The sequence below is a fragment of the Trachemys scripta genome, chromosome 3 (genome assembly GCF_013100865.1).
Source record: "Trachemys scripta elegans isolate TJP31775 chromosome 3, CAS_Tse_1.0, whole genome shotgun sequence".
Lineage (NCBI taxonomy): Eukaryota > Metazoa > Chordata > Testudines > Emydidae > Trachemys > Trachemys scripta.
The window spans coordinates 120213966-120231827 of record NC_048300.1 but is presented as its reverse complement, the minus strand read 5'-3'; the positions used below and the strand labels follow the sequence as shown (position 1 = coordinate 120231827).

At 42.6% G+C, this 17862-nt stretch overlaps 2 protein-coding genes across 5 annotated transcripts in view; one reads left to right on the top strand and one right to left on the bottom strand.

The window, feature by feature from the left end:
* The window catches only part of CCN6 (cellular communication network factor 6), a 21055-nt gene extending 19567 nt beyond the window's left edge, over nucleotides 1-1488 (top strand). The window contains exon 6 of the transcript XR_004645163.1: nucleotides 1377-1488. The gene's annotated coding sequence lies outside the window, so the exon portion shown is untranslated. The remainder of the gene's footprint in view (nucleotides 1-1376) is intronic.
* Nucleotides 1-17862, bottom strand: part of TUBE1 (tubulin epsilon 1) — a 25854-nt gene extending 7992 nt beyond the window's left edge. Inside the window, exons 1-9 of one of the 4 annotated variants that reach the window (XM_034765839.1) lie at nucleotides 17713-17862; nucleotides 17559-17632; nucleotides 14939-14991; nucleotides 10096-10153; nucleotides 9325-9440; nucleotides 8592-8713; nucleotides 6380-6567; nucleotides 4151-4326; nucleotides 1522-1662 (exon numbers count right to left, since the gene is read on the bottom strand). In XM_034765839.1, coding sequence (XP_034621730.1) covers nucleotides 1522-1662; nucleotides 4151-4326; nucleotides 6380-6567; nucleotides 8592-8713; nucleotides 9325-9440; nucleotides 10096-10153; nucleotides 14939-14991; nucleotides 17559-17632; nucleotides 17713-17737 — 953 coding nt within the window. In that variant the 5' untranslated portion in view covers nucleotides 17738-17862. Of the gene's footprint in view, nucleotides 1-1521; nucleotides 1663-4150; nucleotides 4327-6379; nucleotides 6568-8591; nucleotides 8714-9324; nucleotides 9441-10095; nucleotides 10154-14938; nucleotides 14992-17000; nucleotides 17264-17558; nucleotides 17635-17712 lie in introns of those variants that run through there. The other 3 variants (XM_034765840.1, XM_034765843.1, XM_034765842.1) reach the window with 3 other exon arrangements.

The window sequence follows — 17862 nt, the reverse complement described above, 5'->3', positions numbered from 1 at the left end:
GATGAATGTACCAGAGTTGATGCAACCTGAATCTCAGTGGGGTAAAAGATGGTTCAGGTTACAACAGACAAGACTTCCTTAGATTTAGAGAATAGGGATTTTTTTCTCTGAACTTTGCTCTTTCCAGTTTGTTTGCTTTATACATTTGAAAGCATTCTGAGTACTGTCAGATTCCCTTTTGTGTGGCTCTTTCACCCAGTAAAAGGGAAGAGGGAAAAAATTAAGAGAAAAGGAAAATGTGAAAGTAAAGCCATAAGTATTTGCAGATAAAACTGAAAGTATTTCAAATTGATTTTTTTTAGAATTAACTAGATTTCAGTGTCCCTTTACAGGAACCATCCTTGTTGCCAGACTTGTGTGTGTGTCAAAGGTTCATTACCTTATTTTACAAAAATTCTATGCCTTTAAAAATATATATAGTATGTGTGTGTGGGGGGAAACCCACTGAACTACACTTTCAACTTTATTTCTTAAAGAGTTGTTTGGCACTTAAAAAAATTAAAAGGAAATTTTCCCAAAAGTTCAAATTGGACTGGTTTATGTAATCTGTGAAAGGAGAGCCATGGTTGAACAGATCTTATGGGGCCCAAAGATGTAAAGCTCCTCTACTGTAGCATCTGGAAAGTTCATAAAGGAGTGGAGTCTTGGGAAGAGAGGTACAATTATACTTGGGCATAATATCGAGTAGTAGATGGTGGAAAGAAAGTTTAAAGCTTTATGACTGGAAAGTTGAGCATGTGAAGTTTTTAATGTAGATAAAAGACTCCACCTTCACAAGTCCCCTTCGTACCTTCTTTCAGTCCCTGTATACTCCTTTAAGCCGCTTCCATGTGCCCCAGGTCCATTGTATACAATTGGTCCCCACTCTGTGTCCTCTTCCACTTACCTTGCCCAGAATCTCTCTATTAAAGAGCTGAGAACATAATGCTACCCTCCATGCGTCCCCCATTCCCTACCAACAGTAGGTACATCCCCCAGTCCACTGCATCCTGCTCATACCCCATCCTGGAATATCATCACTGCATTTCCCCTTAATCTTCCACCCTCGCATTTACCTGTACAGAGACCCTCCACTAGCACTGCACCACCTTCTATCACTGCTCTAATAGTGGGATTTAATTCCTTGGTGGAAGGTAGAAATACCCCATCACCAAGCTCTTAATAATATATGTCTTTGCAGTTCCGTCACTGATTTCCAAAGAACCCACAAAAAGGCACTTCTCCGAAAGGCTAACAAAACATATTTTGAGTTTGTAAGCCAAGCCATTGTGGAGACTGAGCTTAAATAAAACACCATTAAGAAATTTTCAAAGTGAATATCAGGGAAATTTTGGAAATACCACAGTGCTTTTAAATTTCTTTTATTTTTTCCACAGGCTTCCAAAGAAACTTTTATCCTGGGGTTGGATACAGAATATGCAGTTCTCTTTTGTGGAAGTTACAGGAGTTAAAAATAAGGCTTAAACCAGACCTGAGCTATAGCGTAGCCTCCATTACTGCATAACAGTCTATTTCACCTACCTTCTAGAAGGTACATTAACATCAGCCAATGTATACAGAGGAGTCAAGCTGGAAACCAGGTAATGAAGTCGAGGAAAGGGAACCAAATTCATGCTGATTTCATTAAGATCCATATTAAGGGAACCTTCAAACCTGGCAGAGCTAAAAGTTAATAGTACTATTATACAAACAAAATCATTTACTTACAAAAAAATATGTAGAAGCTTGATATGTTATTGTTATATCCATATTTTTTTCCAGTTGTTCCCTAGAACAGAGAACATCATGGAGAAGAAATATAATGCTTGCAGTGTTGTTGAAGCCATGATGGTCTGACGATATAAAAGACACAAAGTGGGTGAGGTGATTTATTTTATTGGACCAACTTCTGTTGGTGAAAGAGACCAGCTTTCGAGCACCACCGAGGCACTCTCTGATTACCTTTCCAAGACTTGAAGACTACCTCCGTGGAGCTTGAAAGCTTGTCTCTTTCACCAAGAGAAATTGGTCTAATAACAGATATTACCTCACCCAACTTGTCTCCCGTGAATTATAATGTCATTTTACCAACTGCAGAATTGGTGAATCAATCACTATCATGAGAGTAACTGGTTTTTCATACATTTGTACCAATATTCTTCATTTCTCTTAAAAAAAGCCCTGAACATTAACACTAAGCACCCACTGTTTACTGATTAAGGTACTGCTCTATAGCGAAGTGGTTTTTGGCTGAAGATAAGCCTGAGGTGTGATAACTCCCTTAGGCTACGTCTTCACTACCCGCCTGAATCGGTGGGTAGAAATCGATCTCTCAAGGATCGAATTATCGCGTCTCGTCGGGACGCGACAATTGATCCCCGAATCGACGCTTGTACTTCACCAGAGCAGGTAGGAGTAAGCGCCGTCGATGGGGAGTGGCAGAGGTCGATTTGCCACCGTCCTCACAGCAGGATAAGTTGGCTCGGATACATCGAATTCAGCTACGCTATTTGCGTATCTTAAATCTACCCGCCCCCCCCCCATAGTGAAGACGTAGCCTTAGTAACTAGACATTTCAGGGTTACTGTTGCAGATCATTTCACATAATTGTAAATAGGGATTAGGCAGTAAGGGCTGCTATACTACTAAACACAATGGGGGATTAACAGGTTAGCCATGGTCATTAACTGGAATAAAGAGAATTGGCTAGCAGGAACATGTACAAAAAGTCTTTTAACCTCTCGGTTTAACAATGTGTGACTGTATAAAGCTACAGGCAATCTATACCTATACATGTGCAAGAATCTTCCCACCAATTCATTTCAACCAAAAGAACTACATTATGCAAATAAACTGATGACAACAAGAATGGAGAGAAGAGAAGAGGAGTTATGCCTCCGTCTCACTGAGTTTACTGCACTGATAACAGCAGCCACAAAAGGAGAGAAAAAACAAAAATAAAACAAAAAAAAAAATGGGGAGAAAAAGTGGTAGAGAGGATGCTAATTCTGATGTCACAATCCTAAACAAAATTTTCACAGGGTAGCAGCAGGGGCGGGAGATGGAGGGCCAGAGACATGGTATGCTCACAAGATGAAAAAGTTAAGAAGCCTGGAAACACTAGACAAAAAAAGTTTTCATGGGTTTAAAAAAAAAAAAAAAAAGTGAAAAGTAATCATTAGACATCAGTTTTAGTAACCAAACCTATTTTAATAATGATTTTGCATAAATTCACACATCTTTTGAACCAATCTGTTACAAAAAGTACTCTTAAAGCATTAGTCCCAATTAACTTCAATGGGAGTTCTTATAGTGATTAGTTTTGTATATTAAACAACTAGTGTTTGGGGGGTAGCAGGTATATTCAAGAGGTGGTTTATCACTACTTGAGTAATATTTGTTTATACCCTGTCTTGTATCATTAGGTTCCTATTTTTAATAAAGGTGAAATCGCATTTCTGCTGCATAAATATGTTCTTATATTTGAATGTACTTCAATTTGTCTTTTGAAAAATCATTCATGAATAACTTCTCACTTTTAATTTATTTAACACCTACTTGACACACAGCGTAAGGGTCCAAGACCTGAACATCTTAAAAAAATTCTACTTGCCTGTGGTGAGTAATCACTTCCTCCAATGGGCAAGTAAATCATTAAAACAAAACAAAAAAAACAAAACTAGATCTTTAGGGCAAACCATGGATGATAAAAAAAAAAAGTTTCTTTTGCCAGGAGCAAGTTTTCATTATAGGTTTACAAAGCTAGGCTAGCAAGTTAGAAGAGCATCAATCCTAAGAATTCAGATGACCTCTTTTTTCATCTGTACCACAGATTCAATAGGAGAAATCCTGAAGTCAGTGGGGTGTCATTGAAGTCAATGAGAGTTTTGCTATTGACTTCAATGGCACAGGATTTCATTCAATATCCCTTTTAGGGTTTCTACAGTAGTTTCCTCATGCTAAAATGTAAGCCACTTTGCCAAATTACCCCCTGAAGTGGGTTCTTTAGACTACTGTTACAAGACTTGAACAGTGCTTATTAACTCTTAATTACAACAGCTGACTAATACCATACTGAGAATGGATCAATATTTTCTCAAGTGCAGTACATCCATTCTGCATACTATCTCTCGCAGCATTACTTGCATAGTGGAATACTCAGTAAGATTACCTTGTCAGGTTCAGCAGCAAGTTGGCCACAATATTGTTCATAGCATCAAATGGCTTCTCCTGTTCAGTTTTGATACTGCCTGCACTTGAGGTTAACAAGCTGTTTTGTTTCACAGTTGATCCTAGCTTTCCAGAATTGGTCATCTGATGAATTTTACTAACTATAGAAAATAAAGACTTGGAGAGAAGACAAATGAAATAATTATTATAAAAAAAAGCTTCCAGGTACTCCTGTGCACAGAGCTTTCACATTCAGTGTCCCTGTTTGTTTCAGTAAAAACTTAAAATCTAAGAACAAAAATTTAAGCACAGTAGCTCAAGTTAACAGTTTGAGCCTTTGAAGTCTGCTTCACTGTTTGGTCATTCGTAATTGACTAATGTATTTTTGAACTGCTTTTCTTCAAATGTGTCAAGAAAATATGAAGCTTAACTCAAACACAAGTTTAATTTTTATTCAAATACAGAAAAACCTGTATTTCCTAATAAGGTATTTGTTCTCATATTCATATAATTCAAAAGATTTTTTTCAAATTAAAAAATTCATTTTTGCATGGGGGACAATTTTGTTTATAAAACAATAGCCATATATTGAGAATAAGGATCTTAGAAACAAGGGTTTTTGCAATCATTACCTTAAAGCAGACATAGGAATAAAATTCCCTGCTACAGACCATTTCTGTAAGGAAGGGGAAAAGTACTGGGAAATTTTTAAATAAGCATAAAATTTTCAACCCCCCCCCCCCCCCCCAAAGTAACTTAGGACCCTAAGTAGGGTTGCCAGGTGTCCGGTTTCTTACTGGAAAGTCTGGTCGAAAAGGGAACCTGTCAGTGTCCGGTCTGCACTGCTGACTGGACACTAAAAGTCTGATTACTAGAGTAAACGTGATAAGCCTCCCTGCCGAGAGGGCAGAAAGATCAACAGCTGTTTAGCTGCTGATGGAGAGCCTCAGCCACGGCTACAGGAGGTCTCTCACAGCTCTGACTGAGGAGGGGGCTGGGGAGTGCCCACAGGTTCGCACTGGTGCTGCGAGCAGAGTGGGTGAGGGGAGGGCAAGCTTCAAGCACGACGGAGAGGCTGCGGGGCTCGGATGTCAGGAGAGGGGCCATGCGGAGAGCAGCCCCTGGATCTGCTTGCCCCACTGCCAGCTGCAGAAGGGCCTGGGCTTGGCATGCTGCACTGCACGGGGCCACTTCCCAACAGGCTGGGCTGCTCATCCACGCTCCGTGCACGGCATGATCACTGCCCAGGTAGGAGCCCGGCTGCCCCCCAGCGCTACTCCCTGGGAACTCGGGGGCCCGCACTCTCCAGGCGGCAGAAGTTGACAGGCTCTGGCGTGTTGCAGCCACCCTGCCCCAGCCAAAGCCAAGGTAGCCTGGGAGCCAGGGCCCCAAGAGCCCCTCGCTGTGGGGTGCAGAGGAACCAGGAGCAGAGGCTCATTAAACCCTTCAAGAGAAGTGGGGAGACCCTGGAACCAATATTTCTGTGCAAGTTTTCTGGAGCCAGCCAGGGTGAGTGGGTCACAGCTGCTGCTGTGGGGGAACGGGGGAGGAGGGGGCTACAAACTATGGGGCAAGTTCCCCAGATGGAGGCGACCAACCACCTGCTCCCAGTTCCATGGACCCAGACAGGCAGGGGACACCAGGGCGTGTTTGGAACCGTCCCTTGCCTCAGTGTTGGGGGCCTGGAGGAACTGGTCAGGGGAGCTGGAAGTCAGGACTCCTGGGTTCTCTCCCTGGCTCTGGGAGGGGTGTGGGGGCTAGTGGGTTAGAGCGGGGGTGGGGGCGGGAAGTCAGGAATCTTGGGTTCTATCCTCAGCTCCAAGTTGTGTGACTTGAGTGAGTGGCTTATGGAAAGAGCGCCCACCGCAGGTAACTGATGGGGTGGGCAGAGTGCGGCGGTCCCCAGGCTAGGTGCAGGGGAGGGGAGAGGGAGAAGCGACTGGAGGGCAGGATCTTGGAGGAGAGGGTGGAGCAAAGGGCTGGGCCTCAGGGGGAGGGGGAAGGAGCAGAGTGTCCAGTTTTCTGAAATTGGAAAGTTGGCAACCCTAACCCTAAATCTCATTTTCAAAAGTGACTTAAGGAACTTAAGAGCCCAAGCCACTTTGGTTCTTTTTGAAAATAAGTTTCAGGATAACGTTTTCCTGTTCATCAATACAGACAAGGAAGAAACACTTCCTCTGTAACATACACCACAAGAGAAATTGACAAGAATATTAATACTCTCTCTTACTTCATTTTCAATTGGCAGCACACAGTCCGCATGCTCATTAAGTTCCTTCATAGCCAGAACACTATTATATGGAGAAGTAATGACATCATCCTCCCCAGAAGGGTAAACTGATGTAACAAATCTATATACTTCCGGGAACTCATCTTCAAGCACGTTTAGTACAAAAGTACCAAGACCGGATCCTGTCCCTAAGAATAATTAAGAAAAAAGTTACAATTAAAAGAGATAATGCTTAAAACAACATCCTGAATTATTTAAATCCCCTCTGAAACACAGGATTTCTTTGTACATTACAGACCAGATTTTCATAAGTGCTCAGCACTCAGTGATCACAGTGGGAGTTAGTAGAGCTGGACAGGAAAAGGTTTTTCCATCCTGAACTGGGATAAGAATTTGAAAGCTTGAACATTTTCATGAACAAAAAATCTGAAAACAAATTTTTTGGGGCCAACTGAAGAAATGTTGAAACAATTTCTAAACTTTTTTTTCAAAAATATTTTGAAATGGGAAATGTGTCAATTTAGCAGGGATCCTGGTCAATTTTCCATCACTGACAATTTTAAAATCAAGACTGGATGTTTTTCTAAAATCTGCTGTAGGAATTATTTTGGGGAAGTTTTATGGCCTGTGTTATATTGGAGGTCAGACTTGATGATCTAGATCCCTTCTGGCTTTGGAATCTATGAAAAATGACCCTTTTCTGTAAAAAGTTTGTTTTGATGAACTGGTGTTTTCTGACTGAAAAACTTTTAGTTGAAAAATTCCAGACCAGCTCTTGTACTAAGCTTTTATGAAATACCCTTAAGTGTTACATCTAGTCTACTCTGGAACATTTCTTGTGATGGGACATGGCTCTTCTTAGCAAGTTATTCTATTGTCTAGCTAACTTTATTAAAAACATAAGGATGGATATTTATAAAAGATGTGGTTTCGGAATCTTTTTAGAACACTCAAATATTGTATCCGATCAGCATGTATCTCTACTTAAGCCTAAAATACAGATTCAAATAGCCCAATAATGCAGGTAAAAGAGCATCTTCAGCTTGTGTGTGTAGATATATCATCCTGGGAAAAGGCAGGGTATCTCCATAATGAGTTTTGTATAATTCAGTTTTGTATGTTTGAGTGTAATTATAGTCAGCGAGATGACTGCAAGTGATACTTTTTGGTGTTCAAATTTATTTTTCCTTCAGTGACTTCCTTATTAAGTTTGCTCGGTTTTCAAGTCAGAACATGATTTCCCCCCCTTTCTTTACTGTCAACATTAAGTTCAAATCAGAGACCTGAAAATTAAGCGGTGTATCTTCTGCCTTGGACAGCTAATATTATGGAATCCTAACAGCTGACAATTTTAATTATGAGGCTGGAGGATGAGGAGAATATAACTGCTTTTCTGCAATGCTGAGAGTAATAATAAGCAGGTTCTCTCAAACTAAGCATATTACACTGAAGACACAGCACAAAGATACATGGAAAACAGGGGTCTATTTTCATATTCAGTTTTCAGATCCTACCCATTTAAACTACCTTCTCTTAATGTAACAGCACTGAAGTTGTTCAAGTTTGGTGCCATTATGCTAACACCAACGTTGTCATTGCACAAGGTTACCTTTGGATACATTTACAATATGGTACTAAGAGAACACTTCATTTATGTTGATAATAATAGGTAAAAAAAGAAGAAAGCACTGTGGGAGCAGGATGGTCTGACAATCATGGTCCAAACACTCCAAGGGAGAACAGAAAACCACAGATGGAAACAAAAAAATTAAGCTACCTCGTTATCCTCCTTCAAAACCTTCCTTAAAACTCTGCTTTTCTGTGATGCCTACCAAAAAAACCTTGAAAATCATTAGGCACTGATCTACTTAGACCTACTGCCTATCATGCTAACCAGTATTGTCTCCTTGTGCCCCCCCACTTGTCTGACTGTATGCATCTGTTATCTCTGATCTTATACTTGGATTGTACGCTTTTTGGGGCAGGGACTGTCTTTTTGTTCTGTGTATACAGTGCCTAACAAAATGGAGGCCTAGGCGCTATGGTAATATTATTACTACTACCAACTTGACTTAAAGGGTCTTTGTTAATTAAAAAAAATTCCTTACCATGTTACCAGTGTCTTATATTATTAAAGTTAAATTTTTTCAAAATCTAGTTCTTTTTTCACTTGTGGCATTTGCAGACATGCTAACCATGAAAAAACGCTTACCACCTCCCATTGAATGAATTACAAAAAAACACTGCAGACATTCGCAGTGTTCTGCAGTCCTCCTCAGTTTTTCCACAATGTGTTCCCGGTACTGATAGCCATACAGTTTATGACCTACAGCCCTGCAAATATGAGAAGTGATAAGAAAATTTAAATTTCCAGTTTTGTACTCTAATTCTTCCTATTCTTGTCTGTACACACAGTATTGTTACAGATGTGCTAACACCTCAGAGAAATTGGAAATTTGTTCGGTTATCTACTTTATTCAGAGTTTCTCCTCCCTTTTTTGTGAGTTGGCGTATATACAAAAAGTCAGGATCTGTGTTGCTTGGAAGTCAGAAATTCATCTGCTCCTGTTATTCACTCCTCACTTGGTCTCCATGCAAGTTGCATAATGTCCCAAACTAGATTATGACCTTCAGTGAAGAATGAGCCGCTGGAACAGGAGAATGCCTAAGACAAATGATCCTTTCTTCATGCAAGTAGGCCAAGTAACAAAAAACAGTGAGGGAAGAGAAACACAGAAGAAATGATATATCAGCAGAATGATTCATAAATAAAATGCTTTTCAAGGTTCTCCTCAAGGTGACAGCAACTCTAAGATTTACTGTTAACGTGTGTCAGTTCCCCCCGGTGCAAGAGAATCCTCTAGAAAGACATTGTTATCATTTCCCTTTTCAACTGCCATTTATTAGTAGCTAAAATTGCTTTGCGAAGAAGAGTTTATTCTCACCAGTTGTTCCCTGAACCAGAAACATCTGTGATGAGCTGCTTGCTATCAAAGACATCTCTCAATGGCCCCTGCAGAATTTCATTCACTACACCCTCCTCCATGTCAATCAAGAGAGCCTTAGAGAAAGAAAAATTTTAATTTAGTCAGTATGCCACTCTTTGAAATAGTTACACAAAAGGGATACGAGCACTTGCAAGATAAAAGGTATCTTGTTCCTTTAAAGTTTCAGGCATAAATATCTTATTTTAAAAAAGATACACTATGACTGAGAAGCAGACTCTAGAAAAATTCACCTTGATCTCCTTGTCAGAAGACAAAATTTAATGAAGCATTATTTCAGTTATTGCAACTTTTGTTTATGCTGTTCAAAATTTCAAGGGTTAAATGCATAACATGCTGAATACTTAGTAACAAAAAAACTGGCACAGATTTTCAAAGATATGTTTCCTCTTAAAAACTTATGTTAACTAAGTGGCTCAAATAAAACCCTTTACTGCCCCCTCCAAACAAACGCCAACCATACATGTGATCTACACAATCATTTTCCTAAATTATACATTTCAAATGATTACTGGCATCTGCCCGCAAAGTGGACTATAATACTGTTACACTAACCTGGGGAACTAAGAAATTTCAGTTTTAGTTTGAGAAGCATGTCTGAAATTGTGCATTTAAGACAAAAAATAAACACAGGAAGTTTAAACCATGAGCTCTTTACAGTCAGTCATAAGTATGCAATGTATACAAAATTATCCTTATAAATTGTCTTACTCGTGCTTTTAAAGAGAAGATTTTTCCTTTGTGAATATCAGCACCATCACCACCATTTCTGGAAAAGGGAGAAATGTTTTATAAGATCAGATCCATTATGGAAGTGATACAGTATTGTTAAAATTCTCTTTCCTTCTCATTGATCTCTGCTGTCCAGAGGTTTGACCCAATGCAAAACAATAATGCTCCCTCCCACCCCCCACACATATACAACACACTCTACTTGCAAAGTCTTAATGGAAATTCCCTAAAATAAAGTCTTTACAGGATCCCATCCCACTGATAATATCTCAAGGACAACTTCACGTGACACTAAGGTGGTCAGCATGAAATATTTACCATCAGGAACATCCCCCTACTCATTGCTGGCGAAGTAGCTGGATTCTAGCCCTGGGTCTGGGAAAGGAGTGTAGTACATAGTTGTTAGGCAAAGGACAACTAGACTGGTTTAATCACTCTGAAATGCAGTATGGTGCAGTGTGTAATATTCAGGGCTGTCAAAAGAAAAACCTGGATCCTGTGCCTGCAGTGACATTACATAAGCTCTCAGCTAATTTATTTTTTTAAAAAATGGGCAGGGGAGTGTTTAGCAGCTCTTCACTATCTTCTGTGTTTCATAATCTAGTTAATAATAATAATAAAGGTAATGAATTGTATGGGAATTTAAATAGCACTCAGAGGTTACTCTCTTTTTTCTCCAGTTCAGGAACTTCCCCCTAGGCTACAGGGGTATACAGGGCACAGTCAAGGAACTATGATGTGATTGGAATAACAGAGACTCGGCAGGGTAACTCACATGTCTGGAGCACTATCATGGATGGGTATAAACTGTTCAGGAAGGACAGGCGGGGAAGAAAAGGTGGAGGAGTTGCACTGCATGCAAGAGATCAGTATGATTGCTCAGAGCTCCAGTATGAAACTGGAGAAAAGCCTGTGGAGTTTAGAGATGAGAGCAACAAGGGTGGTGGTCATCTGCTATAGACCACCAGACCAGGAGGATGAGGTAGACGAGGCTTTCTTCGGACAACTCACAGAAGTTTCCAGATCACAGGCCCTGGTTCTTATGGGGAACTTCAATCACCCTGACATCTGCTGGGAGAGCAATACAGCAATGCACAGATAATCCAGGAAGTTTTCGGAGAGTGTTGGGGACAACTTCCTGGTGCAAGTGCTGGAGAAATCAACTATAGTCTGTGCTTCTCTTGACCTGCTGCTCACAAACAGGAAAGAACTGGTATGGGAAGTAGAAATGGGTGGCAACCTGGGCAGCAGTGACCATGAGTTGGTCGAGTTCAGGATCCTGACAAAAGGAAGAAAGGAGAGCAGCAGAATATGGACCCTGGACTTCAGAAAAGCAGACTTTGACTCCCTCAGGGAACAGATGGGCAGGATCCCCTGTGAGGCTAATATGAGGGGAAAGGAGTCCAGGAGAGCTGGCTGTATTTACAAAAAAAAGCAGCCTTATTATGGGCGCAGGAACAAATCATCCCAATGTGCAGAAAGAATAGCAAATATGACAGGCAACCAGCTTGGCTTAACAGTGAAATCTTTGGTGAGCTTAAACACAAAAAGGAAGCTTACAAGAAGTGGAAACTTGGACAGATGACTAGGGAGGAGTAAAAAAATATTGCTTGAGATTGCAGGAGTGTAATCAGGAAGGCCAAAGCACAACTGGCGTTGCAGTTAGCAAGGGACATGAAGGGTAACAAGAAGGGTTTCTACAGGTATGTTAGCAACAAGCTGGTGGTCAGGGAAAGTGTGAAGCAACCTAGCGACAGATGATGTGGGAAAAGCTGAAGTACTCAATGCTTTTTTTGCCTCGGTCTTCACAGACAAGGTCAGCTCTCAGATTGCTGCACTGGGCAGCACAGTATGGGGAAGAGGCGAGCAGCCCTCAGTGGTGAAAGAACAGCTTAAGGACTATTTAGAAAAGCTGGACATGCACAAGTCCATGGGGCTGGATGCAATGCACCTGAGAGTGCTAAGGGAGTTGGCTGCAGGGCCAGCACTTCCACTAGGCGACCCTAGGCAGTCGCCTAGGGCGGCAGGATTTGGGGGGGCGGCATTTTGCTGCCCTCGGCAGAAATTCAGCGGCGGGGGGTCCTTCCGCTCCGGATCTTCAGTGGAAATTTGGTGGCGGGTCCTTCACTTGCTCCGGGACCTGCCGCTGAAGTGCCCCGAAGATGTGGAGTGGAAGGACCCCCGCCGCCGAAGACCCCAGGTCCCCTGAATGCTCAGAGGAGAAGCGCTACTGCCTAGAGCAGCAAAAACCCTGGCGCTGCTCCTGGTTGGCTGATGTGATTGCAGAACCATTGGCCATTATCTTTGAAAACTCGTGGCGATCGGGGGAGGTCCCGGACAATTAGAAAAAGGCAAATATAGTGCCCATCTTTAAAAAGGGGAAGAAGGAGAATCTGGGGAACAGACCTGTCAGCCTCACCTCAGTCCCTGAAAAAATCATGGAGCAGGTCCTCAAGGAATCCATTTTGAAGAATTTGGAGGACAAGAAGGTGAACAGAAACAGTCGACATGGATTCACCAAGGGCAAGTCATGCCTGATCAACCTGATTGCCTTCTATGATAAGATAACTGGCTCTGGATATGGGGAAAGCGGTGGATGTGATATATCTTGGACTTTTGCAAAGCCTTTGATACGGTTTCCCACAATATTCTTGCCAGCAAGTTAAAGTCGTATGGATTGGATGAACGGACTATAAGGTGGATAGAAAGCTGGCTAGATTGTCGGGCTCAACATGTAGTGATCAACGGCTCGATGTCTAGTTGGCAGCTGGTATCAAGCGGAGTGCCCCAGCGGTCAGTCCTGGAGCTGATTTTGTTCAACATCTTCATTAATGATCTGGATGATGGGATGGATTGCACCTCAGCAAGTTCGCAGATGACACTAAGCTGGGGGGAGAGGTAGATAGATAGAGAGTAGGGACAGGGTCCAGAGTGACCTAGACAAATTGGAGACTTGGGCCAAAAGAAATCTGATGAGGTTCAATAAGGACAAGTGCAGAGTTCTGCACTTAGGATGGAAGAATCCCAGGCACTGCAACAGGCTGGGGACCGACTGGCTAAGCAGCAGTTCTGTAGAAAAGGACCTGGGGATTACAGTGGACGAGAAGCTGGATATGAGTCAACAATGTGCCCTCGTTGCCAAGAGGGCTAATGGCATATTGACATTAGTAGGAGCACTGCCAGCAGATCGAGGGAAGTGATCATTCCCCTCTATTCAGCACTGGTGAGGCCACATTGGGAGCATTGCATCCAGTTTTGGGCCCCCCACTACAGAAAGGATGTGGACAAATTGAAGAGAGTCCAGCACAGGGCAATGAAAATTATTAGGAGGCTCAGGAACATGACTTATGAGGAGAGGCTGAGGGAACAGCGCTTATTTAGTCTGCAGAAGAGAAGAGTGAGGGGGAATTTGATAGAAGCCTTCAACTACCTGAAGGGCGGTTCCAAAGAGGTTGGAGCTCAGCTGTTCTCAGTGTTGGCAGATGACAGAACAAGGAGCAATGGTGTCAAGTTGCAGTAGGGGAGGTCTAGGTTGGATATTTGGAAAAACTATTTCACTAGGACAGTGGTGAAGCACTGGAATGGGTTACCTAGGGAGGTGGTGGTAACCCTCCATCCTTAGAGGTTTTTAAGGCTCGGCTTGACAAAGCCCTTGCTGGGACGATTTAGTCGGGGTTGGTCCTGCTTTGAGCAGGGGGCTGGACTAGATGACCTCCTGAGGCTCTTCCAACCGTAATCTATGATCTGATGAGGTACACATTCTCTCCCTTCCCCTCCCTTCCTGAGTGGGTGATGGTATTTATGCTGCAGCAGATTTGTCATCAAACTAAAATCTCATGTGTTCACCTTAACATACATTTTCTGTTACGGCTAAAAAAAAAAAAAGTTATAAAGCAGTCTATGGACAAACATATTGATGTATAACTGGTATTCAAGGAATCAGCATATGAGGAGAACAATGTGGCCAAAGCAGCATGCTTTTTCCTTTATGCCCTTTTTGCAAGGAATCTAAGTGAGTCGATCCAAAAGTCAAACAGTACTCAAAATTTATTATCTGTATTTTGGTTTTTGCCATTTCAATGAAGTCTTTACAAAATAAAGGTTTAAAGCCACGTTAAAATTGAACTTTGTAACCCCATCTTAACTATCTTGCAGCTACTGATTCACCATCATATTAGATAGAAAGCTGCTAAATAGTGTTACAGCTAAATACAATGCATGGTAAGCAGTACAACTGTTTTATTCCTTTCATTAAGGAATTAGATGCACATGTGTAAGCAGGGAGGAGTAGCAGGGGTGCCAGTATGGTGGGATAGGTGGGTTTGTTTTTCTTTAAATTCTAGCTATGGATTCTAGGGTTCATGCTAGAACAGGTCAAGTAAATTTTTCAAGGCCTGCATAGATTGTGCTTCTTAAATGAATTCCTCTTGCAAGATCCCCAATCAACATGAAAAATCATAATTATAAAGCCTGACATTTAAATATGACTGAGTGGCTGAAACAGAATACATTTTATTTTAAAGGAAGATTAATGTGCAGTTATTAACTGACTGCTTTTTTTTGGTGGGAGGGAGAAGGGGTGAAGGAGGAGGAAAACACTTTCATAGAATTAGAATAGCAAAGGTCTATATCAAAGAGGAGGACAGACACAATGTATGAAAGTACAAGATGTTAGGATCTCTTTCTAGCACAATTAGTAGTTTGACCTGAAACAGATAAAACTGTAGTTTATTCAGGGCAATAGCAAATAGGGATGGCTGACCTACTGAAATCAATTACTCTGATAAATTTCAAATAGGTCTCTTGATACAGCAAAGCTTACCTGGTATCCACATTTCTAAAGAAGCTGCTTAATGCTTCATCATAAATTCCTTTCTAAAAAACAGAAACGTTGCACAAGTTAAGTTTTAAGTGTGCAATTTTAGAGATTCTCAATGCTATTTATGGCTAACAATGTACAACAGTATTCAGTTAAAATATACACAGAATTTGAAATTATGAAAGTAAACAATTCATTCAATAAAAAACATTTTATTCAACGCAAGATTTAACAAATCACAACCAATATTATATTTTCTTTAATTTTGTGTTTTTGAAGATTTTTGTATTTTATGAAAATACCCAATACATTTATTAATTAGCATTAAAACTGGCTTTGCTGTTTTACATGTTGTATTTGTTATGGAATTATAGCTGCTTCATATCTACTGTACAGCTGCCCACTAAACAGTGGGCTGAAAATGAAAGCATGTTGCTGTATACAATACTAGAAACATAGGATTTGCCATAATGAATCAGTACTAGCTGCTTTGAAGCAAGGTAGCCAAAAGGACTGCCCACCATTATCTTTATTAACACATTGAAATTTTTCTTAAAATAATGTCTATACATATCTTGCAAATCGGACATATTTCCATTCAGGGGTCCTCAGCATGCTAATTACTGGGCCCATTTATCTGTTACTTTGTCCCTGTGCTGAATATAGGAATGGAGAAGGGACAAATGATGACTTTAGTGCAACTTTATACTCCTTGTTATTTTGGATCCTGAAGGGGGCCTACTTGGATAAGTTAGAGAAACCCCAAGGTTGCTCTGATATACACTCTATTCGCTGTTGACCATGAGAAGTAGAGAATAGTTGGACCACTGCAGTGTTCCAAATCCACACACTACACAGGGACTTGGAAGGGGAGTGGTGTAGAGATGTTTCACTGATTCTATGTCAATTGGGCAAGCCCCCTGAAGTGGGGGATTCCCCAGGGCCTGTCGCTGCCCCTTTAAGCTGCTAAAGCCACATAATTTGCCTGTGGGACAACAGAGAATTGGGCCCCAAGTGTTCTTTATTGATGTATATTCTCAGCTTTTTTCTAGAAAAAATCACTGCTGTTGCCTTGACAGCCAAAGAACGAAACACTTATTTTTTGCAGGGCTTTGGAGCGGAGCCCGGAGCAGCAGGTTTTTGTACGGAGCTGGAACACAGCTCCAAAGCCCTGCAGTATGGTGGCCTGTTGATTTTTTGGCATTACAATTTTTTTGTTCAAGGTCTACGTGTGTTTTGATAACAAAATCACTTTCCAGAGCAATGCTCACATATCTTCATAGACTGTACTATTTGTAATGCCATAAAAAACAACAGGCCACCATTCTGCAAATCAATATTAGTACTATACTGAGAAAATACGCACACTCTTTGGCAGTGACTAGATCTGTCAGAGTACCATGGGCTGGAGATGAGTGTATTTGCCATAGGAGAACTGTAGTAATAAAAATAGTTTGCAGGACTTAAAAAGACTTGCACAGGGAGCACATAGGATTTAGCAGGAGTAAAATTGGCAAACGCATTCCCACAGGCACAGAGAAGGATTGGTTTAAATCTCAGAACAAGAGTTGGCAGGTCAAAAGTCAATATGTGGCAGTGGGGTTATTTCAATGACCCAGATACATGTGACTGCAGTGAAATATAAACCATGTCTGTCAGCTCCTGGAGGAACCATGCACCATGGAAGATCTTGCTAGGGCTACAGACCAGACCTTATGTGCCCAACACTGGAAAAACCTACGATGGTGATGGAAGGACACCAGAAGGAGGAAGACTGAGAAGGGAACATAGTAACTGCCATACTGGATCAGATTGGGTGAACCAAGGTACATCTAGTCCAGTATCCTGTCTGCAACAGCAGCCAGCATCAGATACTTCAGAGGAAAGAGGAAGAAACCCATAGCGGGACAATGTAGGATAATCAGCTGCATCATGAAAGGCTGATGCAGTCCTTGTTGGAGCTGAAAGTTTGTCAGAAAATCATTCCGATGAAAAATGCCCTTTTCACAAAACCATTTTTTTTCAAGAGAAAATTTCAGTTTACCAAAACATTTCTGTTTCTCACCAGGAAAAATCAAAAAGGATGGCTCCTGGTTGGGCCTGGAAGGAAACTGACAAGATACATGTGACTGCTGAGCATGTCAGTTTCACTCCGCAGCTGTCTGGGTCCCGGGCCGGGCGCGACTTTGTTCCACGCATTGGGGTTTCGGTCCCAAAGGAAGATTTTTCGGGAGGCGGAGTTCATGGGAAATTTCGAAGCCACTAGTTTCCCCCGCGAACTGGGAAGGCGGCGCGTGGGGCGGCTCCAGCGGCGGGGCGGTGCCAGAGCTGTGGGGGGAACTGCTCATGTCACCCCGGTGAGATTTCAGACCCCCAAGGGCTGCGCTACACGGGTCAGGTCAGGGAGTCCCCCGGCGTCCAGCCCAGTAACCCCCAGGCTGCCCCGGCCCCCAGAGGCGGAGACAGACGCTGTGGAAACACCGCGCGGAGCCGCCGCGGGGGCGGGGGGGACTAACGGGACCGCAGCGGGGAAGCCGCGCTCGGGGCGGGGGTCCCAGACACTGCACCGCCCGCGGCCCGGCAGCTGGGGGGGTGTGTCAGGGCCGCTCCCGGGGGCCGTTACCTTGTTGACGGCGGCGTGTTCCCTCAGCGCCAGGTCCCAGAAGCGGCAGCCGATCTGGTTCCCGCACTGGCCCACTGCAAAGCAGGAGAGACGCGGGTCAGCGGGGCTGGGGCGGGCGGAGGATGGGGGTGGGGAGGGGGTCTCATCGGCTTACCCTGCACCACCACCGACTGGGTCATGGCCGCCGCTCCAGGGGCCGTTACTAGGCGCGCGCGGGCAGTAGCTGCGGCTCCACCTCCTCCAACCGGCGAGGAGCTGGCCCCGCCTACTCCGACCCAGGCTTCCGAAAGCCCCGCCCCTCGCG